This window comes from Oryctolagus cuniculus, chromosome 12 (assembly GCF_051225735.1).
Source record: "Oryctolagus cuniculus isolate XC-2025 breed Fujian yellow rabbit chromosome 12, ASM5122573v1, whole genome shotgun sequence".
Taxonomy (NCBI): Eukaryota; Metazoa; Chordata; class Mammalia; order Lagomorpha; family Leporidae; genus Oryctolagus; species Oryctolagus cuniculus.
The window spans coordinates 55140383-55166053 of record NC_142878.1 but is presented as its reverse complement, the minus strand read 5'-3'; the positions used below and the strand labels follow the sequence as shown (position 1 = coordinate 55166053).

Sequence of the window (25671 nt, the reverse complement as noted above, 5' to 3'; positions counted from 1 at the left end):
TACCAAGATCAGAAATGGAAAACTAGATAGGGGAGCTTTTGGGGGTTAGATTGTAAAAGTTTGGTTTTTGCTTGTTTTTATTATTTATTTTAAAGGCAAGGTGAGGGAAAGAGAGAGATCTTCCATTCATTGATTCACTCCCCAACTGGCCTGAATGACTTTGACTAGACCAGGCTGAAGCCCAGAGCCTGAGACTTCCATGCAGGTCTTGCATTTGGGTGGCAGGGTCCCAAGCACTTGGGTCATCTGCTACTCCCCAAGGAGTATCACCAGGCAGGGGGACTGGTGGCAGAGCAGCCCAAATTCAAATCAGCACCATGGGATGCCAGTGTCGCAAGTGGTGACTTAACCTGCTGCACCTCAATGCTCGTCCCTAGTTTTGATTTTCATTTGAGATGCTATTTGGACATCTAGGTGGAAATGCTTCACAGGAAGTTAATAGCAGCCAGTACTGGCAAGCAGGAATCAGTGCTAGGCAGAATAGTGGCCTCCAAAGACATTTTTACCCTGATACCCAGGCTCATGAATATGTTAGTTTATATAGGGGTATAGTTTATATTAGAGTGACAGATGGAGTCAAGGTTGCTAATCATCTGATAATAAAATGAGGAGATGTTCCTGGATTATCTGGGTTGACCTGATGTAATGTGTGGGACAGGCTTCATTGACAAAGTGATGCAATGTGATAACTACTCCATTGAACACTTTAGCAAGTACTTTAATGAATGAGCAAAATGACATGACCACTTACGTAGATATCTTCTATACTAGTTTATGGTTTTCTGTTTCATTATACTTAAATCTTTGGAGATGAAAAAAAATTTGAATATGAAAATAATCTTTAAAGGAAAATCATAGATTAGTGTTATTTATAAGATCAAAATGCAGTGAAAAGTGGAAAAATTCTTTGGCATACAATAAATCTATTCCCTGTTTATATATCCTCAGTTGCACCATTTGAAAATATAAAGATTAAAAATGTTCATTTTAAATAAATTTTCTTTCACTTACTTTAGCAGCAATTCTATCAATGAGCTACATAATGTGTATTTTTTAAAGGTTTATTTATTTTTTTGAAAGTCAGAGTTACACAAAGAGAGAGGAGAGAGAGGAGAGGCTGAGAGGGAGAAAAAGAAAGAGGTGTTCCATCCGATGGTTCACTCCCTAATTGGCCGCAGTGGCTGGAACTGCACCTGTCCGAAGCCAGGAGCCAGGAGCTTCCTCCCAGTCTCCCACATGGGTGCAGGAGCCCAAGGACTTGGGCCATCTTCCACTGCCTTCCCAGGCCTTAGCAGAGAGCTGGATCAGAAGTGGAGCAGCCGGGTCTCAAACCAGTGCCCATAGAGGATGCCAGCGTTTCAGGCCAGGGCACTAACCCACTGCGCCATAGCACTGGCCCCCATAATGTGTATTATGAGGAGTATAATGATAATTATTTTTATTTACAAAATTGATTTGGGAGAGAAGAATTATAACACTAAAAGAAAAATAGGAGACGTAGAATTTGACTGTCTCTTATTCTAGTATCGTTTCTGTTTCAGGATATTCATATATAGTACACCAGATAGAGCTGGAGAGTAATTAAATGGTAGAGTATGTGGGACACATTATGGATAAAATGTAGAATGTATGAAGTTATATAACTAAGGGAGGTGTTATTACATAAGGGAGGGGCTTGAGGTTACCTAGAGAGCTTGGGCATGTGGTCAGAAGAATTTATATAGCTAAAAAGAAGGAAACAATTAGAGATATGAAAAGAAATAATTAAAAAGAGAAAATCATGGGTTTGCTCTTACTGAAATAGAAGTTGAGTTTTTAATACCAGAAAACAATACTATAATTTTAGAATGAGCTACTGATTTATTATGAAGGACTGGGAGAATTTTAGGAGATAATGTAATTACAAGTTTTCAAGAAGAAAATGTGATGCAAATAGAATTTTTACAAGCTATGCTAATTTGCAAAAAATAATCTGTAGGGAGAATTACATTAAACAGATTAGCAAAATTATATACTGTTTAAAAGTTGTTTGTTTTTGTTAAACATATGAACACATTTTAATACATTAATTGAAAACTCAATGAAAATAAGTTATGTGTAATATGAAAACCATAGTCTTTTAAAAAAAAGTTTATTTATTTGTTCTTACTTTTTTCAAAGGTAGAGGGGGTGCAGATCTTCTGTTCACTGGTTCACATCCCAAATGCCTGCAACAGCCAGGGCTGGACCAAAGCCAGGAGCCAGGAGCTCCACTGGGGTTTCCCACATGGATGGCTGAGTTTTAAGTGTTTGAACTACCATCTGCTGCCTTCTAGTATGTGCATTAGTTAGATCTGGACCAGAAGGAGAAGTGGGACTTGATCCCAGGCACTCTGATAAGGAATGTGGGCATTCTCAGCAGTGGTTAACTGGACTGCCTCATCTTCTACCACAATACAGAGTCCTAATGAAAGGACCTGAAATATAAGCACATACTAACACACACATCACATCACATCATATCCAAACACATTGTAGTAATATGGGCATTACATTTCTGGAAAGCTATCCAGGAAACCATTACAATAAAAATGGTTTGTTAAGTTACTTCTGTAAGGTATGGTGTGTTTTTTTCCTTATTAGTGTAAATAATCTCTATTTCTAAAAAAGTAAACTAAAGGAAAATACACACTTTTAGCCCATTTTTAAATGACTATTTTTTCTCTTTTTAACAATGCATAAATATCCAACTTATTTCAAAATAAATATTTTCAAGTTCCTTATTTCTGTGAATTTTGGCTTCAAACTGGTTTTAGTCTAAATCCTGAATGTGTATTATATTTCATTCATTTCATATATATTTCACTAATGATTTTGATGTACTGTATTCCAGATGCTAAAATGTGTATTAACTACATTGCATATACATATATATGAAAAGTATTTTATTTTCTTTAAGTATAGTTTCAAAACTTGAATTTTGAAAAGAAGCATCAGTATGGATATTAGTCATAAAACTAAAAGGAGCTATACCTATCTAGACATGATAATGCATAACTATAGTTGATACAATTAAATATTTTACATTAATCCAAGTTTTTCAGCATGAGAAGCTGGCAAAAGGATTTGTTTATTTTGATTTAAGAAGAAAATACATCCCCAATTGGTTAAGAATTCCCATGGGATTATCTCAAAGAAACAGAGTATATAGCATATGGTCTCTCGTCTTTCAGTTTCTGTTGACTGGGAGAATGAATTGCAGTAAACTGACAGGGACACAGGAATAAAGATGTGAGGCTTTCCCTGTGATCCACAAAAGGCATCTTTACATGAACTGCTCCCTTCTCTGGTAAGTAGTTACGGGACAAAGGCTGACTAAAATTCATATACTGAAGGAGTTTCGTGAAAAAATTGGATAATTTGAAATTATTAGAAATGAAAGCAATTTTAAAAAAAGTTGAACCAGTAACCACATTTTTCAATAAGCACAGACTAAAAACAAATTATGCTGTACATTTTGATGATTATACTAAACAAACTATTTCACCAATGTAAACTGATTACCTCAATCTCTCTGTCATTTTGGAGAGTATGACAAAATTATCATGCAGAATTATCATCTATTCCACAATTAAAAATTAGTGAATAAAAGGATTCAAACTGAAAATGAAAATCTAATTATATTTGGCTGTGGTCTTTCAACTATACTTTGTACTCCTTGTCTAAAATTCCAGAGGAAAAATTTAATGCAAATAAAGTAAAATGTTGTTGAGTAAATTAAGATTCATATGTAGATATATGGTATATATGCACACATATGTTTATCTCTTAAAAAGTATGTAGTGATCACCACTAATATCAGGCTGAGCTGGGAGAGACGGATGAAAAATGCAGAAATGAAAAGAGAAGAAGAGCTAAGTTATTCAGGATTTAATTCATGTTTCTTTGCCAATGTCTGATTCAATATGTACATCTTAAGAGTCCTGACTGTGTTTTCTATACTTCATTTCCAGGTTAAGAAACCATTAAGAATCATATTATTCTATGACCATCAAATGTTTACAGCACAAAGAGGCAGTAAAAAACATGTTAGTTCAAAACTCAGATTTTACTGAAGAAGAGATTCAGGCCATAAAAGAACAGTTACTTGTCCCAGGATGCTCACTGCTTAGCTCAGTTAGTTATTGTCTGGAGGTCTTCTAATTCCAAGTCCATAACCCATACATTTGTGATTTTATACATTTTTTTTGTCTTTCAGAAACATATATTCTGAATTCTACTAATCATTTAGTATACTTTGGAACATTAAAGAAATTATTGACCTACAAAATTCTGCAAAAATAAGTAGTGCTTGTAAGTTCAAATAGCCTGAGTAGCGAAGGACAACATGTGATCCTCTCCAGTAATCACAACTTGTTTGCTACTTATTCTCCCTCATTTTGATAATTATGGAATAAAGCTGGCAACATGGAAAGGGCAAACCATTCAGTGGTATCTGAATTTATTTTGCTTGGACTTTCCAAATCTCAAAATCTTCAGATTTTATTCTTCCTGGGATTCTCTATGGTCTATGTGGGTATTGTGTTAGGAAATCTTCTCATCTTGGTCACTGTGGCCTTTGACTCACGCCTTCACACACCAATGTACTTTCTACTTATTAATCTCTCCTTTATTGATATGATCCTGGCTTCTTTTGCCACCCCTAAAATGATTGTGGATTTCCTCCGAAAACAGAAGACCATCTCCTGGTGGGGGTGTTATTCTCAAATGTTCTTCATGCACCTTCTGGGTGGCAGTGAGATGATGCTGCTTGTAGCCATGGCAATAGACAGGTATGTTGCCATATGCAGACCCCTCCATTACATGACCATCATGAACCCACGGGTGCTCGTTGGGCTGCTGTTATCCTCCTATGCAGTTGGGTTTGTCCACTCGTCTAGTCAGATGGCCTTCATGTTGAATTTGCCCTTTTGTGGTCCCAATGTGGTAGACAGCTTTTTCTGTGACCTCCCCCTGGTGATCAAACTTGCTTGCAAGGACACCTATGTGCTACAACTCCTGGTTGTTGCTGACAGTGGCCTTTTGTCCCTGGTCTGCTTCCTCTTGTTGCTCATCTCCTACACAGTCATCATATTCTCGGTCAGGAATCGGGCTGCTAGTGGATCCTCAAAGGCCTTCTCTACTCTCTCAGCTCACATCACAGTTGTGACCCTGTTCTTTGCTCCATGTGTTTTTATTTATGTATGGCCTTTCAGCAGATACTCTGTGGATAAAATACTCTCTGTGTTTTACACGATCTTCACACCTCTCTTAAATCCTATTATTTATACATTAAGAAATCAAGAGGTAAAAGCAGCCATTAAGAAAATAAGGTCTCGACACATAAACTCAAAACACATTTTTTAGATGACATTTCTAAAGAGAGACAGTCTCTTGTTTGGACATCATTAAGGGATTCACTTTAAGGTTTTCTAAGTTCTGTTTAAGGCAACAGTGGGTGTTAGGGTTAAAAGGCTGGTATCTTTTCTGTGACTTTTAATGGTCAGAAAACATGGTGTTTACAGTCAGACAGGTATGCAACTAAATTCCACCTTCAGGAAAATTTGAAGACAGTAAATTAAAGACCTGTGGTTCAGTTTATTCATCTATATATATATATATATATATGCTTCTTATGTTATTATTTAAATTTGCCTCTAATTCTTAAACATGAATAGTGTTATTTTAGCTGTCATTGGCAACTTGCATTTAGAACATGCACAGAGATGACAGCTCACCAGTTATTTGTCCGACAGATTGGTTACTGAGCACCTTGCAATAGAAAATATCATTTTCCATGTAATCACTGAATAATGCATATTAAATTTTACCAACTAATTTGCCATAGGCACAGTGTTTATAGCCATTCTTTACATCTTTTGTGAGCTTTAAAAATGCCATAATATATAACCAAGGAGTGAGAAAAATTATGGATGGAGAGAATTAATCCAACTGATATTGTGTTGTGGCATTAAAAGGACTATCTTACAGGCTGCAGGATATGCTATGAGAGAGCAAGAGAGAGATATCTAGTACAGGCTGAGGGCTGGGCAGTTTTCCAGGGAGAAGAAGTGTTTATAGTGAACATTGCCTAGATGAAGAAGATACTCAGATAAAACAAGCAGTATGTGAGAAGGCATGGAAGCATTATAGAAACTATACATAATTTCATTTGGCTGGGGCACAGATTTCAATTCAAGACATGAGGTCGAGGTAGGTAAAATGTGGCAGCAGACCGTATTGCACTATCATATCTTGTAACCTGGTTTCAGTTTTAAACTTACTTATATATTCTTTTGTGTCCTCCAACAATATTTTTAATTACATACTAAAACTCACAAAACATATTTATTATTTTATTTTAGTTTTTATGGTACCATTTTATTGTATTTTCTTGTTATTTCTGAAATGTAGAAAATATGTAATTTATGTATATATTTATTTATAATTAGCCCATACACCAAAATTCCAAAAAATTAGTTTTAATTGGTTATGTAGGACTTTGCATATAATGTCTCATCTATGTTGAGGTTATGTTTTCTCTTATTTTTAAACATCTTATTTCATTTTTAGCTTAGGGCATATTTAGGATTTATTTTTTTCTGAAAATTGACAGATGTCATAAATATTCTGAAACAGTCCAAGAAAAATTTAAAATTTTATGTTTCTACAAAATGGCAAATGGCATTTTTTCACAAAAATGAAATTCCATATTTGTAATGGTAAAATCTTCAATTGGTGATTTATTTGACATGGAAACTTATCTAATTTTGGTGGATCTATTGTTAACATTTTTAATATGCTAAACTAACTATAAGTTGATATAAGAAATTAAAAAATGCAAATCTGCGGGTTGAAGTTGTGGGCCAGTGGGTTGGACCACCACTAGGGACAACAGCTTTCCACATGAGATGGCTTAAGACTGAATCCTGGCTCTACCTCTGATCCAGCTTCCTGCTAACATGCATCCTAGAGAGAGAAGATACTGGCCCAAGTACTTGGGCCCCTCAACTCATATGGGAGACCTGAATGGAGTTCTTGTCTTCTGGATTCAAACTGTCCCATCCTTTGGTGTTGCAAGATTTGGGGAAGCAAACTAGCAGATGAAAGATACTTGTGTGTGTGTGTGTGTGTGTGTGTGTGTGTGTCTTCTCCTTTCCACCCTTATCTCTTTCCTCCTTTCAAATAAATAAAAATAAACAAAAATAACTGATACAAGTTTACAAGGAGGTTGCATGCCTCCTAGTGATAATAATTTTCCTGTATTTCCTTTCCTCATTTTAAACAAGACAGAAAGTGCAGGGATGATGACTGCTCAGATGAGCTGAAATCTTCCCAATCCTTCATCAGGCAAGATATATATTACCTAATCCTCAATTCTGTAGCATTATCTAATCCTAAATTCCATAACTTTCAAAGAGATAATCCTGTTGATAATTCTCTCACTGCTATTTTTAGTATTTTTACAGATAAATTTTCACATTCTTTTGAGAGATTTCTTCTGAAGGTATCCATAACTGAGTCCAGAGTTCCAGTGTGTCCAACAGTCTTCTATGGCATCATTAGGAATTAAAGTCTTCCATAAAGGCAAAGTAAATTGGTAAAAAGAAATAACTTGGATGTAAAAATAATTTTTAATGTTTTAAATCCATAACCAATTATAGATTCCAAAATCCAGGTCTAACTTACATAAAAAATGATCCTTCCAAATGTCAGGAAAAACCAAAAATATATGAAATCAAAAATTGTTAACTCCCAAGGATGACTTTATGCTCTGAGTTGTTTTTCCAAAGCATTTTATATTGATCAAAATTGGTTAAATATGTTGATATCTCTAGGAAAAATAAGAATTGCTTGATAATACTAAAGGAAGAGAGATCAAAATAAATATTTCAAACTTCAGTACTTGAAAAATAGCCTGATGAGAATTAATAATAGACTAACTAAGTCTTTGAGAATTGAAGTTTTATGATTTAGGTGCCATTTTAATGCCATTTTACATATGTGGAAACTGAGGAAGAGAGATTAATAACCTACCCTAAATCCATAGGTGTCATGTCAAAGGACTGAGATTCAAACAAATGGTTTTCAGAATCACAAATTGCTTTGTAACACTATGCCACCCTAAAAGTGTTTCACAAATTCTGGGAATGACCTCTGTATATAACATCCTTTCCAAAAATCCAGAAACAGTTTAAATGTAACAGAGCACTAGAAAGAAGAATCTTTGGGTTGGCTCCAAGATGCTGGAATAGGGAGGGAGCTCACTGATAGTCCAGGAAAAGATAGTTTACTAAAAGTGGAGATAGAATAGTCTCAGGGAAGAGTTAGGGAAAAAACTGCAGAGGAAACTCTTCTGGAATTAGAGGGACATGGTGGATCTATGTGGAAGACATAGGGCACCCATGGCTCAGGAGCCCAGCTGTCAAGAGTCACTGCCGCACCATTGAGGCAGAAGAGAGAAAATTGGACTTGGAAGACAGAGCACAGGAAAGTATAAAATCAAACCAAAGAGAAGAAGAAGAAATTAGAAATCTGAAAAATATTGTTGGGAATCTACAGGATACTATTAAAAAAATGAACATTTGGGTTCTAGGAGTTCAAGAAGGCATGGAGAGGGAGAAAGGTTAGAAGGCCTTTTAAATAAGATACTAGCAGAAAACCTCCCAGGTTTGGAAAAAGAAAGAGAGATCCAAGAACAGGAAGCACATAGAACTCCCAATAAACATGACCAAAAGAGATCCTCACCATGACACATTGTAATCAAATTCAATACAGTAAAACATAAAGAAAAGATTCTAAAATGTGCAAGAGAGAAACATCAGGTTACTCTCAGAGGATCTCCAATCAGACTCACAGAAGACTTATCAGATACACTACAGGCTAGGAAGGAATGGCAAGATATAGCCAAAGTACTAAGAGAAAAAAAACTGCCATCCCAGAATATTAGATCCTGCAAACTCTCATTTTTGAATGAAGGGAAATAGAGACCTTTCATAACAAGCAGAAATGGAAAGAATTTGTCGCCACTCATCCAGCGCTGCAAAAGATGCTTAAAGATGTGTTACACACAGAAACACAGAAGCACGGCCATCAATATGAAAGAAGGTAAAGGAAGAAAATCTCTCAGTAAAAGATCACAGGAAGTTCAAAGCATATATTAGAAATACCTTTGGGAAAATGGCAGGGCAAACTCACTACTTATCAATAGTCATATTGAATGTAAATGGCCTCAACTATCCAGTTAAGAGGCACAGATTGGCTGAATAGATCAAGGAGCAAAACCCATCTATTTGCTATTTACAAGAAATACATCTTTCCAACAAAGATGCACACGGACTGAAAGTGAAAGGCTGGAAAAAGATATACCATGCAAACAGAAACAAAAAAAGAGCTGGCGTAGCCATCTTAGTATCAGACAAAATAAACTTTAACAAAAAAAACTGTTAAGAGAGACAAAGAGGGGCACTATATAATGATTAAGGGTTCAATTCAACAGGAAGACGTAACTATTATAAATGTATATGCACCTAATTACAGGGCACCGGTTTATTTAAGATATGTGTTAAGGGACTTAAAGGGAGACAAAGACTCCAATACAATAGCACTAGGAGACTTCAATACTCCACTTTCAGAAATAGACAGATTGACTGGACAGAATATCAACAAGGAAATAGCAGATCTAATTGACACTGTAGCCCAAGTGGATCTAACAGATACCTATAGAACTTTTCATCCTGCACTTAAAGGATTCACATTTTTCCCAGCAGTACATGGAACCTACTCCAGGATTGACCAAAAACGAGGCCATAAAGCAAGTCTCAGCAAATTCAAAAGAATTGAAATCATACCGTGCATCTTCTCAGACCACAGCGGAATGAAGCTGGAAATTAGCAACTCAGGAATCCCTAGAGCATATGCAAACACATGGAGACTGAACAGCATGCTACTGAATGAACAATGTGTCATAGAAGAAATTAAAAGAGAAATCAAAAATTTTCTGGAAGTAAATGAGGATAACAGCACAATGTATCAAAACATATGGGATACAGCAAAAGCAGTGTTAAGAGGAACGTTTATAGCAAAAGACACCTACATCAAGAAATTAGAAAGGCACCAAACAAATGAGCTATCAATGCATCTCAAGGATCTAGAAAAACTTCAGCAAACCAGACCCAAAACTAGTAGAAGAAGAGAAATAATTAAAATCAGAGAAGAAATCAACAGGATTGAATAAAAAAAAAAAAACAGTACAAAAGAACAGCAATATGGAGAGCTGATTTTTTGACAAAATAAATAAAATTGACACACCATTAGTCCAACTAACTAAAAAAGGGAGAGAAAAATACAAATCAATAAAATTAAAGATGAACATGGGATGTAACAACAGACACAAAATAAATAAAAAGAGTCATCAGAAATTACTACAAGGACTTATATGCCAGCAAAAAGGGAAATCTATCACAAATGGATAGATTCCTGGACACATGCAACCTACATGAATTGAACCAGGAAGACATAGAAAACCTAAACAGACCCATAACTGAGACAGAAATTGAAACAGTAATAAAGGCCCTCCCAACAAAGAAAAGCCCAGGACCAGACGGATTCACTGCTGAATTCTACCAAATATTTAAAGAAGAACTAATTCTATTTCTTCTCAAACTATTCAGAACAATTGAAAGAGAGGGAATCCTTCCAAATACTTTCTATGAAGCCAGGATCACCTTAATTCCTAAACCTGAAAGAGATGCAGCAGAGAAAGAGAATTACAGACCAATATCTCCAATGACATAGAAGTAAAAATCACAATAAAATTCTGGCCAATAGAATGCAACAACACATCAGAAAGATCACCCACCCAGACCAAGTGGGATTTATCCCTGGTATGCAGGGATGGTTCACTGTTCACAAATCAATGTGATACACCACATTAACAGACTGCAGAAGAAAAACCATATGATTATATCAATAGATGCAGAGAAAGCATTTTATAAAATGCAACACCCTTTCATGATGAAAACTTTAATCAAATTGGGTATAGAAAGAACATTCCTCAGTACAATCAAAGCAATTTATGAAAAACCCGTGGCCATTATCCTATTGAATGGGGAAAAGTTGCAAGCATTTCCACTGAGGTCTGCTACCAGACAGGGATGCCCACTCTCACCACTGCTATTCAATATAGTCCTGAAAGTTTTAACCGGAGCCATTAGACAAGAAAAAGAAATTAAAGGGATACAAATTGGTAAGGAAGAAGTCAAACTCTCTGTCTTTTCAGACGACATGATTCTATATTTAGGGGATCCAAAGTACTCTACTAAGAGACTATTGGAACTCAAAGAAGAGTTTGGCAAAGTAGCAGGATATAAAATCAATGCACAAAAATCACCAACATTTGTATACACAGGCAATGCATGGCTGAGAAGAACTTCCAAGATCAATCCCATTCACAATAGCTACAAAACAATCTAATATCCTTGGAATAAACTTAACCAAGGACGTCGAAATCTCTACAATGATAATTACAAAACCTTAAAGAAAGAAATAGAAGAAGATACCAAAAAATGGAAAAATCTTCCATGCTCATGGATTGGAAGAATCAATATCATCAAAATGTCCATTCTCCCAAAAGCAATTTATAGATTCAATGCAATACCAATCAAAATTCCAAAGACCTTCTTCTCAGATCTGGAAAAAATGATGCTGAAATTCATATAGAGAAACAGGAGACCTTGAATAGCTAAATCAATCGGGTACAACAAAAATAAAGCGGGAGGCATCACAATACCAGATTTCAGGACACACTACAGGGCAGTTGTTATCAAAACAGCATGGTACTGGTACAGAAACAGATGGATAGACCAATGGAACAGAATTGAAACACCAGAAATCAATGCAAAGATCTAAAAACAACTTATATTTATCAAGGATATAAAACCAATTCCTGCAACAAGGACAGTCTATTCGATAAATGGTGCTGGGAAAACTGGATTTCCACATTCAGAAGTATGAAGCAAGATCCCTACCTTACACCTTACACAGAAGTCCACTCAACACAGATTAAAGATCTAAATCTATGACCCAACACCATCACATTATTAGAAAACATTGGAGAAACCCTGCAAGATACAGGCACAGGCAAAGACTTCATGGAAAAGACCCTGGAGGCACAGGCAGTCAAAGCCAAAAAATATTTGCAAACTATGCAACCGATAAAGGATCAATAACCAGAATCTACAAGAGTTCAAGAATCTCCACAACAACAAAACAAGCAACCCTCTTAAGAGATGGGCCAAGGAGTTAAATAGATATTTTTCAAAAGAGGAAATCCAAATGGCCAACAGACACTTGAAAAAAAGTTCAGTATCACAGGCCATCAGGGAAATGCAAATCAAAACCACAATGAGGTTTTACCTCACCCCGGTTAGAATAGCTAACATGCAGAAATCTACCAACAACAGATGCTGGTGAGGATGTGGGGAAAAGGGACACTAACCCACTGTTGGTGGGAATGCAAATTGGTTAAGCCACTATGGAAGTCAGTCTGGAGATTCCTCAGAAACCTGAATATAACCCTACCATTCAACCCAGCCATCCCACTCCTTGGAATTTACCCAAAGGAAATTAAATTGGCAAACAAAAAAGCTGTCTGCACATTAATGTTTATTGCAGCTCAATTCACAAGAGCTAAGACCTGGAACCAACCCAAATGCCCATCAACAGTAGACTGGATAAAGGAATTATGATATATGCACTATATAGAATACTATGCAGTGATAAAAAAAATGAAATTCGGTCATTTGCAACAAAATGGAGGAATCTGGAAATCCTCATGCTGAGTGAAATAAGCCAGTCCCAAAGGGACAAATATCATATGTTCTCCCTGATCAGCGACAACTAACTGAGCACCTAAAAGGAAACCTGTTGAAGTGAAATGGATACTATGGGAAACAATGACTTGATCAGCTTTTGTCCTGACTACTGAGGAACAAACAACTTACTATTTTATTCCTTTTAGTATTTTGTGTTCTACTCAATACCACTGGTGAACTCTGATATTAACACACAATTATTCTTAGGCATTTAAATTTATCTGAAAATTGATCTCTGTTTTATAACAGTGGGAATAAGAGAGGGAGGAGATGTACAGTTCAGCACAAGCTCACTCGGAATAGAGTTAGAAACCTGCCAGGGGATTCTAATTCAATCCCATCAAGGTGGCTTGTACCAATGCCATCTCTCTACTCAAAGTGATCAATTTCAGTTCATAATTGATCAAAAAGATAGGATTAAGTATCAAAGGGATTACATAAATAAAACCAGTGTCTGCAAAAAAATTGATATAATTAAAAAGTTGAGAATGATCCTACATGGGAAGCAGGATACACAACAGACTCATAATATGGCAAATGCCCTAAACAGCACTCTGGCCTCAGAATCAGCCCTTAGGGCATTCAGAACTGACTAAAAAGCCCATGAGAGTTTTGCAGGCATGGGAAGCGAAGACATTGTGGCATAAAAAAAAGACCTAAATGAAAGATCTCTGTGAGTGAGATCCCAGTGGAAAGAACGGGCCATCAAAGAAGGTACCTTTATCTGAAGGGAGGAGAGAACTTCCACTTTGAATTTGGCCTTGTCTAAATATGATCAGAGTCGGTGAACTCAAGAGGCTTCCATAGCCTTGGAAGCTCATGACAAGAGCCTTGGGTGATTACTGACATCACCAATAAGAGTGTCAATTGTTAAATCAACAATGGGAGCCACCGTACAACTGCTCCCCATGTTACCTCTGTCCTTAATGTGTTGTACTATGCAAATTAACAGTAAAACTACTACTCAAACAGTACTCTATACTTTGTGTGGGTACAGCCTGTTGAAATCTTTATTTGTACATACTAAATTGATTTTCTGTACATAAAGATAATTTAAAATGAATCTTGATGAATAATGCAATGGGAGAGGGAGTGGAAGATGTGATGGTTGCGGGTGGGTGGGATGTTATGTGAGGAAAAGCCCCTATAATTCTAAAGTTGTACTTCGGAAATTTATATTTATTAAATGAAGATTGAAAAAAAGGAGAATCTTTGGGAAGGTACACAAAGAACAATTATTGTTCTTTTTTGGTATTTTTAGATTTGATTACTGTTTGTTGGTTTTTTTAACTTTTATTTAATGAATATAAATGTCCAAAGTACAAGTTATGGATTATAATGGCTTTTTCCCCCCATAACTTCCCTCCCACCCGCAACCCTCCCAACTCTGCTGCCTCTCCCATGCCATTCACATCAAGATTCATTTTCAATTCTCTTTATATACAGAAGATCAATTTAGTATATCTTAAGTAAAGATTTCAACAGTTTGCACCCACACACAAACACAAAGTGAAAAATACTGTTTGAGTACTATATATAGCATTAAATCACAATGTACAGCACATTAAGGACAGAGATCCTACATGAGGAGTAAGTGCACAGTGACTCCTGTTGTTGACTTAACAGATTGACACTATTGTTTATGGCATCAGTAATCACCCTAAGCTCTTTTTTTGGGGGGCAGGCAGGGTGGACAGTGAGAGAGAGAGAGACAGAGAGAAAGGTCTTCCTTTGCCATTGGTTCACCCTCCAATGGTCGCCACAGCTGGCGTGCTGCGGCCGGTGCACCATGCTGATCTGAAGGCAGGAGCCAGGTGCTTCTCCTGGTCTCCCATGGAGTGCAGGGCCCAAGCACTTGGGCCATCCTCCACTGCACTCCTGGGCCACAGCAGAGAGCTGGCCTGGAAGAGGGGCAACTGGGACAGAATCCAGTGCCCCGACCAGGACTAGAACCCGGTGTGCCAGCACCACAAGGCGGAGAATTAGCCTAGTGAGCCACGGCGCTGGCCACCCAAAGCTCTTGTCATGAGTTGCCAAAGCTATGGAAGCCTTTTGAGTTCACTGACTCTGATCATATTTAGACAAGGTCATAGTCAAAGTGGAAGTTCTCTCCTCCCTTCAGAGAAAGGTACCTCCTCCTTTGATGACGTGTTCTTTCCACTGGGATCTCACTCGCGGAGATCTTTCATTTAGGTTTTTTTTTGTGACAGAGTGGCTTGGCTTTCCATGCCTGAAATACTCTCGTGGGCTTTTCAGCCAGATCCGCATGCCTTAAGGGCTGATTCTGAGGCCAGAGTGCTGTTTAGGACATCTGCCATTCTATGAGTCTGCTGTGTATCCCGTTTCCCATGTTGGATCATTCTCTCCCTTTTTGATTCTATCAGTATTAGCAGACACTAGTCTTGTTTATGTGATCCCTTTGACTCTTAGTCCAATCATTATGATCAACTGTGAACAGAAATTGATCACTTGGACTAGTGAGATGGCATTGGTACATGCCACTTTGATGGGGGGGATTCCAATTAAATTTTTGTTCTTCTTACAAACAGAAGGAAAAAAGAATATAGAATCCTCCAATTAAAAGATGGACTTAAATAACAGCTGGTGGAATTCTGAATATGAAGACATCCAACAATGTGATAAGGTGTATAACTAATCATTTAAAAAGAAAAAAATAAAACAGTGCATAATCTGTAATAACATTCATAAAACTTAAATTGAGTACATAAGTAAATCAGCATCACTGAAGTTAATGTATTCTCAGGCCCTCAGAATATAACCTAATTTGGGAATAGGGGATTTAGAAATGTCAGTAGGGTAAGAATGAAAGAGTTCTTGATGGGCACAATTATAGTGTCTATAAGTCACAGAGACAGACACATTGATGCACAGATGAAAAGTCCATGTGATGACTCAGATAAGCAGGAATTGGCTCTACGCTGTCACAAACCAAAGAATGCATGGAGCCTCCAGAAGCTGCAGGAATTGTGGAAAGATCTTTCTGTATACTCTAGAGCATGGTCCTATTGACAGCTTGATTTCAACCAGCCCATAGAACTCTGAGAGAATAAATCTTTGTTCTTTTAAGCCACAGTTTTTGGTAATAGCTATGACAGACCATGGAAACTAATAGAAGGAACAACACTGATTTTTTTATGTGAGGAATAAAAAATTGAATCTAAGTATGAACCATAAAATGGACAAAAAATATCAAGTTAGATGATAGAAATTGATAGCACAATGGCTGAATGTAGGACTATATTGATGGTACAGTAAACCAGTTCTAAGAGCAATTGGCATTATTTAATAAAATTAAACATATGTATAAACTACAACCAAGCAATTCTCTTCAGTATCCTCATTGAAAACGTGATACCATAGAAATACTCATACATCTTAAGTACGGGTACACACTATGATAGAGCAAAAATGTCTCTTGGTAATTATCCCCAAATCAGTAATAACGTTGATTAGAAATGGATTAACTTCCCTAACTAAGATATATAGATGAACCAAATGGCTAAAAATTTACGGCTCAACTGTGTGGTGCATACAAGAAACTCACTTTACCTATAAAGACATACAAATGCTGAAAGTGAAAGAATGCAAGACTGGCCAATGACATTCCAAATATTCCACACAAATGGAAATAAAGATAGAGTAAGAGTAGTTATATTTGTAAAAAATAAAATAGACTTCATAATAAAATCCATATCAATTGATAAAGAAGGACTTCATATAATGGTAATGGAGACAATTCTGCAAGAAGATAGAACAATTGATGATTGCAAGCATATGAGGAATGAACCAGTATATATGGAAAGCCTCCATGTGCCATGGAGAATTTGTTTTTTGAAAAGATAAACAATGTGGATAGCTGATTCAGTAGGAGGGCAGTTTGCTGAAGGATTCCCTCCTGTGTGAGAAGGGTGATCATTTTGTTCTTTTTGGGTCTTCTATTGATTGAATGGTGCTCACCCCACATTGTGGATAGCAATTCACTTTTCTTGAGGTTCACTGATTTGTACATTAAAGCCGTCTAGAAACATGCTCTCTGCTGACATGTAAAAATTAGTGATCACATTTAGTAGATACTTTCCTATCTGCAATTCAGGTGTTAACTTCTGTAGGTTCTCTAAAACTTGTCTATAATTATTTATTATTTATTGCATTTCAGTACCCATTTGTTCTGAAACTGCAACCTGCTTTTGCAATTTTTCTTTAGCAATCATTATCTGTACATTTTAAATAAACAGAACATTGAAAGATTTATGATTTCTTTTAAGGAGACATTATTATTTAAAGCTAGTGCAGAAATTTAGACTTTTTACCACAGTCAGATGTTTGTGGTGGTGAAATCACTTATAACTGTGGTTGCAATCACAGAGATAACATGGAAATGAATGTCATGTGAATAGTTGTAAACGTGATAATTGATAATCAGAAAATTCTAGGATATTTGTCATCACCACAGAGCCATTAGCAGAAGCCTCCATCAATTCAAATGATTTGGATAAGTCAGTAGTCTGTCAATTATAAATGATATACAAAGAAGTCCAGGCACCAGGAGATTTCATTGTTACTGACCTTACACCTCTAGAGAATGGAAATATTTTGGCACTTGTAAATGTGGTGATGCCAGTATGAATGTCTCTCCAAAGTTTTATACTGATAAAACATTCTTTCAGTATGTTTTAAGAATGAACCATTTAATTTGATTATTTAAAAAAAACATTTTATATTCTATTAATTGGGTATTGATGTTTATTATTCTGCTTGAATTATTAAAATAATTAAATTTAAAATATAAACTAATTGCAGATATGTTTAATCCAGTATATCTTAAAAATAGTTTTTCTTTGTCACCTGGGAAAATGAATATGGTTAATTACCACTATTTCTATCCTAAGATTGTTTATTCCCCAGCCTCCATTGTGGTGGGTAGATGTGAATGGCTCATCATTAAAGGATCTAGTTGATGGGAGAGAAGATTTATATATATACATACATATATATATGTTCATATTTTAAGTCCAGTGAAAGCTTAAGTCTGAAGTTCTTTAACTTCTTAAAGTTATTTGTTTCCCAAACTGTTTTAAAGAGTTACAGCAGAAGTAATGCTTAAATGATCTCCGGAATATAGGTAATATAATATGATATGTATTATATATAGATAGATAGATATTCTACTCAAGTATAGTTGATGTGAAATACAAATTGGCTGATTTGAAGTGTCAACACCGAACATCTTATCTCCAGGTTAGTATAAGAATATTTTTTGATATATGTGAACTTGTGTCATAAGATATATATCAAAGAGAGGCTAATTTATTGAATTATTCTATACATTAAATTGTTGGAGTACACTATAATAAATTGTGAGTTAAGATTAAGTTTTGTCATTATTAATTGTATTTGTATTTTAATTTTAAAATATCATTAGCTGATATACAAAGTCAGTATTATTTTTTCTGATTCCAAGTTTAAAGAGCCATTGTAAATCGTAACAGTTCTCTGAAACTAGAACTTGATTTGAGCCTATTTTATTAAATTTTTAAACATTCACTTTGTGTGGGGAACAATTTACATAGCATAAACTTCACTTGTAATGTGTGTGTTATGTGAGCATCAAAGTAATTTAACTGAACTTATCGAGGGTTTTTGATGTGTGATTATGTCCATTGTGTCCATTGTGTCCATAGGGGCTTTCAGCTTCAGTTTTAAAATCCAGGTCTAAAGACTAGTAGCATCTAGTTCTCAAAAAAGAGTTGCAATTAAGGTTTCAATAAAATGTATTTGTAAGATTTCAAGAAGAATTAAGGAAATTTTGAGTCTTTATTATCCTAAAAAGTGTCTGGGTGAGATGGGTGTTATTTGAGGGGGCTAAAAAAGATATAATAACAATGAATTTCTCTAGCATTTAGAATTCTATTGCTATATCAGGTTCACATAATTAGAATATTTCACATCTGGAATATTCACTTTTTTGGAAAAGCCTTTCAAAATCATTCTTTCCTGTTATATTCTTCAACCTCATAGAAAAGCAACACAAAATTGCTCTTATGAAGGAAGTTCTTTGTATTTTTAACAAGTTGATCACAAAGTTTTGTTTGGTACTCTAAAACACTTACACAACATCTTCCCTCTGCTGTGGAGAATAGGGCTTTGGTTTATTTCTCATGATAAATTAAAAATGAAAAATAAAATAAAATAATATAATGGCTAATTAGCTGGTATGGTCAGTTTAAGCTATGTATATGTGTTGAGAAGTTGCACTGTATCCATTCAAAAATGCAGCATTACGTGCAATCTAAAATTAAAGAGTACACTTTGAAAATTAATAATAGGGCCTGTATATCCTGTCTGATATCATCTGGGCTTTCAGAGCTACATTTCAAAAATTAACATGAAAAATTTATTAATTACTAATATATATTTTTGGAAACACGTCCCCAAATCATTGCATAAATATATATTCTGTTTCATGTTGTGAAATCGTGAAAAGTGTCATTTCACTGAATGTCCTTCTTTCATCTTCTCAGAGATAGTAGTTTATAAACAATAAATGAATTAGATATAAATGAATTTTATATAAGGTTTTTTTAATTCCTAACACAATTAATTAAAGACAAAATAAGAGCAATAATAAAGGTTTGAGGATTGATGAATTGCATAAAACCTAAAGTAATTGATGTGTTTCTCTTTATATTGCTTGGTTTCTATACCAAATTGGAAAGCCATGTTAGTGTTATGTACAGATAGTCTGAATGAGTGAGTGTGGGAGAGGACAAGTGTATGAGAAAGTTGAAGGCGATTACCAATAGGAAAAGTCCTACAAAGAACCAAGGTGGTCAGTATTACAAAGCAAATGTTCACAAGAAAGCGACACACCCTACTAAATGCCAGCCTTCCAAAATGTTAAGAGAACTCAGACTAATGTTATTTGAAAATTTTGTCATTATGTTTTGGCCAGGTTGTTAATGAACAGCAGATGATGGGGAGAGTTCTGTGACCTGAAATTAGAGGCTGTCCTCCCCGATGGCACAGATGAACACTTATGATTAAAAACTTAAGTAACTGCTTATTCAGATCAAATTTTTCTTAAAAACAGCATCTGAGAGTATGAGAAATGACATTCTGTAACTGACATAACACAATGGTGACACTTCCATAAAATTACCAAACATGCATAGCTTGTGTTCAAGGTCTGGGAAGTATCCTGTGTTTATGCATCATCCCTAATTGACCTTTACACTTGAATATGGATTTTTTTTTTTTTTTTGGCTTAAAGGAGTCTTTCCCCTTTAAAGCATGTTGACTAGTGTTCATCACACAGCTACCGCCATTCACCATTATGTTTTTGCAGATTTTGTTCGGAGAGAGGAGGAGAATGAGAGACATGATAATGTGTGACATTTAAAATGTTTGTGAAAAAATTAAATTACAGGTTAAGTTTATATTAGGACAAAAATTTTGAAATCCATGCATAGTTTTTCTCTAACACATATTTTCCATGAACTTTTTTTTTCCTTTTCTCTTTTTGAGTCCCATTAGGTGGCTGGAGACAGAACTTTTGCCCTCCTGCAACTCCTCTTTCTCAAATATATTTATTTAACCACCTATTTTTTGCATTTCTTTTTTTTCCCATTTTTTAAATTATTTTATTTTCTAAATCCTTGGTTTAAATTGATGTTTCAATTTGGTTTTCTTCCTACATTCTTTTTATAAAAGAGACATTTTTAAGTGCAATTTTGAGGAAAAAATAAAAAACTTGACAAATTGACAATCAGTTACAAGGTGGGGACAAAAACCCATCAAAAAACCTGATTTACAATCTTTTATCTTATCTGGCATACTCAGGGTAAAACAAACCATCCGGAAGGGCGGGACAGGTAGTTTTCACTGTAAACTGCGAGCTCAGGAGGTTGGAATCACCACTCCCTTGCTATTCTCATGGTAAATTTGGAGATTTCTAAGGATGGAGGACAGACACTTTTGATCTTGCTAAAGAACCTTTTGGGGGGATGAAAGCACCAAATTTCCACCAGGGGACCACCCAGACTGCCTATTAACACTTGTGACTGCTCACATTGCCCTCTCCCCAGAAGGATGCATCCTAACTTTCTGTTAGGGGGATTGGGTAATGATCTTTCTAGCTGCTTCATTAAGATTTTTCTTATTGATTTGAGAAATAGGTTTACAGAGAGAGAGAAAGAGATGTCTTCCACCTGCTGGTTCACTCCCCAAATGTTGTTAATGGCCAGGGCTGGGCCAGAAGTCAGAAGCGTCTTCTGGGTCTCTCACATAGGTTAAAGGACCCAAGTACTTGGGCCATTTTCTGCTGCTTTTCTCAGGCATATTAGCAGGGAGCTGAAATGGAAGTGGAGTAGCTGGGACATGAACCAGTGCCCACATGGGATGGGATGCCAGCACTGCAGGTGGTGACTTAACCCCCATGCCAAAACACTGGCTTCAGGAATTTACTCTTAAGCTGAATAACATTCTGTTGTGTCTATATACTATATTTTCTTTGTTCATTTATCTTTTATCAGACACCTAGATTGATTGTATGTCTTGGCTGTTGCAAATAGTGCTGCAATGAAAATGGAGGTGCAGATATCTCTTTGATAGGCTGGTTTCATTTCCATCAGATATGTGCTCAAAACTGGTATTAAAACTGGAATTTGGGGTGCCATATGAAATCACCATGTGCTTATTAATAAATTCCCAATATTAATAAGTATGTGCGGGTTCTTGCTTAATATTCAGAGAATTCTGAATACTGGCATAGGCATAAATGAATGAGGCAGCATGGTACATTTTTAAGCTTTTATTCAGTGTGAAAGATGATAGGAGAGTGAGGCCCCTATTTATAGCAGAGAAGGAAATCTGGGTTTGTTATGCCCGCAGTCCGTGGTCCCCCGAAAATCTCACCACCAGAGACCGAAGTTGAAGCCAATTAGCAGGGTCGTTTTTATTATGAGTTCGAACCAGGGCCTCTCTGTGCCCCCAGGAGAGGAAGCCCCCAAGAAGCCCTGAGCCCAATTCTTACAGAGCTTTTATTATCATGTACGAGCAGGCTTTAGGGGAATGCTACAGATCAAGTTGACACTTCTGATAAGTCTGATAAGACACCTGTCTCTGACTCCAGGGTAGGGACTGGTTGTTATCTCAAGCTTTAAACCTCCCTTTTACATTCCTGGACCTGGGTCAGGGTAGGGTCACATGGCCAGGTGGAGGGAAGGGGGAGTGTACAATATGATAATCAACTTAATGTAGTTACTGGGTTACTTAGCTCAAAGACACTTAGCATTGCTTATTATTACTACTAGTTGCCTAATAAGCTAATGTGATTGCACTTTAGGTTACATCAAATAATGATAATATTTTCTAGCACTATTATAATGGATAATAAGGGCATAGTAAAAGCTGATTGTGCAGGTGTCTTCTCAGGTTCATACCAAGTACCGGGAACCAGCCACTAGGAGGAGCATCTAGGCCAGGAAGCACGGGGCAGGTGGCCAGAAGGCCACGTGCCTGCCCTGCATGTGCAGGGCCGCAGCAAGGCTCCTACTGGCAAGAGGCCAAGGAATGGAAGGGGAGGGCACACCATGTCCCAGGCTTTTAATCCACTTTCAAAGAGGAGTGGTTAATTAACCTGATTGGCCAGTGGGTGCACAGGTGTGGCCAGGTAGGAGCATGAGGTCACACAGGGGCATGGTAAAGGCGTGGTCTTCCAGCTCACAAACCTTATCAATTTTAACCTGTATGCCTGCCTACATCAGTATAGCTGGGTCATAGGACAAATCTATTTTTGGTTTCTTGGAAAACTTCCACTTTTCTCCATAATGACTGTCTTTGAGCTTTGTGACTATCATTCATATGCATTGATTTCAAAGTTTTTCTAAGCAATTTTTTGTGTTTTACATGGTGCCTCTTTTTAAATCAAATTTTAATTCCAATGTTTTGGTCCTATCTTATGAAAAATTTCCCTTTAGATGAACATCTATGTGGATGGGAAGAATGTAGTATCATTCTGATAATCTTCGTATTCTTATCCTACTAGGATTTTTGTTTTACTCTCTGACTTGACTGTCTCTATGTTTTCTCATAGATAAAGGCCATAGAAGAGAGAGAAAAAATCTCCATACCTCTCACCTGTGCTGAAGCCTTCCCAAATGCCCAAAGCCTCTAAGAAAACACTGATGTCTGGAAAAGGCAAATGCACATATTGGATGTGCTTGTTTATAATCTTCCAAACATTATATTTTAGATTATTTACCATAGGAAAAATTATATTACAATAACAATTAGTTGATCACTTTCATGTGCCTGCTTGTTGACAGGCATCATATAATTATATCTTCTTCCCTCCATCCCAAGTAACTAGCTAACTTACTTACTCCTTCCCTCCCTCTCTCCCTCCCTCCCACCCTCTCTCTGTTACCTCCTCCCTTCCTCTCCCTCCTTCTTCCTTCCTTCCTTCCCTACTTCTCCTCCTTTTCCATCTTCTCACCCTCTTCCTTCTCTTTCTCTTTCTCCACCTCTCCCTCCTCTTCCTTCATTGTCTATCTCTATTTCTCTTCACTTCTTCCTTCCTTCCTTCCTTTCAATTTGCAAATAGCTAAATTGAAACAGCATGTATTTATATTATGCAACATGATGTTCTGATATATATGCTCATTGTGGAGTGGCTAAATCAACTAGTTAACATATGCATTACCCCACAGAGTTACATTTTTGTGTGTTTGGTGAGAACATTTAAAATCGAATCCCTTAGCAGTTTGCAAATACACAGTGCATTGCACTAGCTATAACCACCGTGATATGTAATAGATATCTTGAACTTAATCATCCTGTTCAACTGGAATTCTGTGTCCTTTGACCAGCTTTGCCCCAACCTTCCCACTGCTCAACTTTAGGTAATTCTGTTTTACTTTTCTGTAAATTAAACTTTTAAACATTCTGTATATAAACGAAGGCACAGGATATTTGTTTTGGGGCCTGGTTTATTGTACTTAATATAATTTCATCAAGTTTCAGCTATTTTGTCATAAATGACAGGATTTTCTTTCTTTTGTATAGACTCAGACCAAGTCTGCAACCTGGGATGATGGCTGTGCAGAATTATTCTGTGGTGTCAGAATTTTTGTTGCATGGGCTCTGCAAATCATATTATCTCCAATGTGTTTTATTTGTACTTTTCTCTGGTATCTATATTGCCATTATGCTGGGCAATCTCCTCATTGTGGTTACTGTGATTTCTGACCCTCGCTTGCATTCCTCCCCCATGTACTTCCTACTAGGGAATCTATCTTTCCTGGACATGTGGCTCTCCTCATTTGCCACCCCCAAGATGATTATGGATTTCCTTAGTGATCAAAAGCTCATCTCCTTTGGAGGATGTATGGCTCAAATCTTTTTATTGCACTTTACTGGTGGAGCTGAGATGGTGCTGCTGGTTTCTATGGCCTATGACAGATATGTGGCCATATGTAAACCTTTGCATTACATGACTAGGATGAGCCGGGAGACTTGTATGAGGCTGGTGTTAGTTTCTTGGGTCATTGGATTTGTGCACTCCATCAGTCAAATAGCTTTCACTGTGAATTTACCTTACTGTGGCCCCAACGAGGTAGACAGCTTCTTCTGTGACCTCCCCCTTGTCATCAAGCTTGCCTGTGTAGATACTTATGTCTTGGATATACTTATGATCTCAGACAGTGGCTTGCTTTCCATGAGTTGTTTTCTGCTCCTCGTGATCTCCTACGCTGGGATCCTCCTCACTGTCCAACAGCGTGCAGCTGGTGGTGTAAGCAAAGCACTTTCTACTTGCTCTGCACATATCATGGTAGTCACACTGTTCTTTGGACCCTGCATTTTCATTTATGTGTGGCCTTTCAGTAGATTTTCTGTGGATAAGCTCCTGTCGGTGTTTTATACCATTTTCACTCCACTCTTGAACCCTGTCATCTACACGTTGAGAAATGAGGAGATGAAAACAGCTATGATGAAATTGTGGAAACGACAAGTGACTTTTCACTGAATTCCATAGCACTATATATTGCTACTCATTCAAGGGATATAATTTTCTTAATATCATTGTGCTCAAATATTTATTCTTAAATTATATTGATTTAATCCTTAAAGAAGGTTTATTTATTTATTTGAAAAGCAGAGTTAGAGAGAGATCTTCTATCTGCTGGTTCATTCCTCTAATGACCCCAGTGTCTGGGACTGGCTCAAAATGAGGAGCCAGGAGTTTCTTCGCATGTGAGTGCAGCAGCCAAAGAACTTGGGCCATCTTCTGCTGTTTTACCAGATGCTTTAGCAGGCAGCTGAATCTTAAGTGGAGTAGTTGGGGCATAAATTGGTGCCTATTTGGGATGCTGGCATCACAGGCATTGTCGCAAACCTATACATCATGATGCCAGTCACTGGTGTAATTCCTAATCTGTCAATTATATAAATAATTTCTATAAAATTGTGTAATTTTTAATATATGCAATATGTGTACTATACAGGGAGAATCTTCAATATGTTTTTTATGTTTAACTCATTTATTAAAAAGGAACGCATGTGGCGATATTCACTTACAGAAATTAATGTTAGTTTTTATGTATTTTTTATTTGAGAGGCAGATAGACAGAGGAAGTGAACTTCTATAGGCTAATTCATACCCTAAATGCCTGTAATGGCCTGACTTGGGTCAGGATGAAGTTGGAAGCCTAGAACTCAATCTAGGATTTCCACGTGGGTGCCAGGGTCCCAACTGCTT

The 25671-nt window shown here is 36.6% G+C and overlaps 2 protein-coding genes across 2 annotated transcripts; both read left to right on the top strand.

The window, feature by feature from the left end:
- Positions 1 to 4446: 4446 nt before the first annotated feature.
- On the top strand, positions 4447 to 5385 carry OR4K13 (olfactory receptor family 4 subfamily K member 13). The gene has a single exon (XM_051822578.3). The coding sequence runs from the start codon at positions 4447 to 4449 to the stop codon at positions 5383 to 5385; it is 939 nt and encodes a 312-aa protein (XP_051678538.1).
- Positions 5386 to 24003: 18618 nt separating this feature from the next.
- Positions 24004 to 24939, top strand: OR4K14 (olfactory receptor family 4 subfamily K member 14). Its single transcript, XM_008269594.5, has one exon. The coding sequence runs from the start codon at positions 24004 to 24006 to the stop codon at positions 24937 to 24939; it is 936 nt and encodes a 311-aa protein (XP_008267816.5).
- The last annotated feature ends 732 nt before the right edge of the window (positions 24940 to 25671 follow it).

Excerpts from the sequence above, each read along its gene's own strand:
- OR4K13 (XM_051822578.3), top strand. The coding sequence starts at position 4,447 with ATGGAAAGGGCAAACCATTCAGTGGTATCTGAATTTATTTTGCTTGGA.
- OR4K14 (XM_008269594.5), top strand. The coding sequence starts at position 24,004 with ATGATGGCTGTGCAGAATTATTCTGTGGTGTCAGAATTTTTGTTGCAT.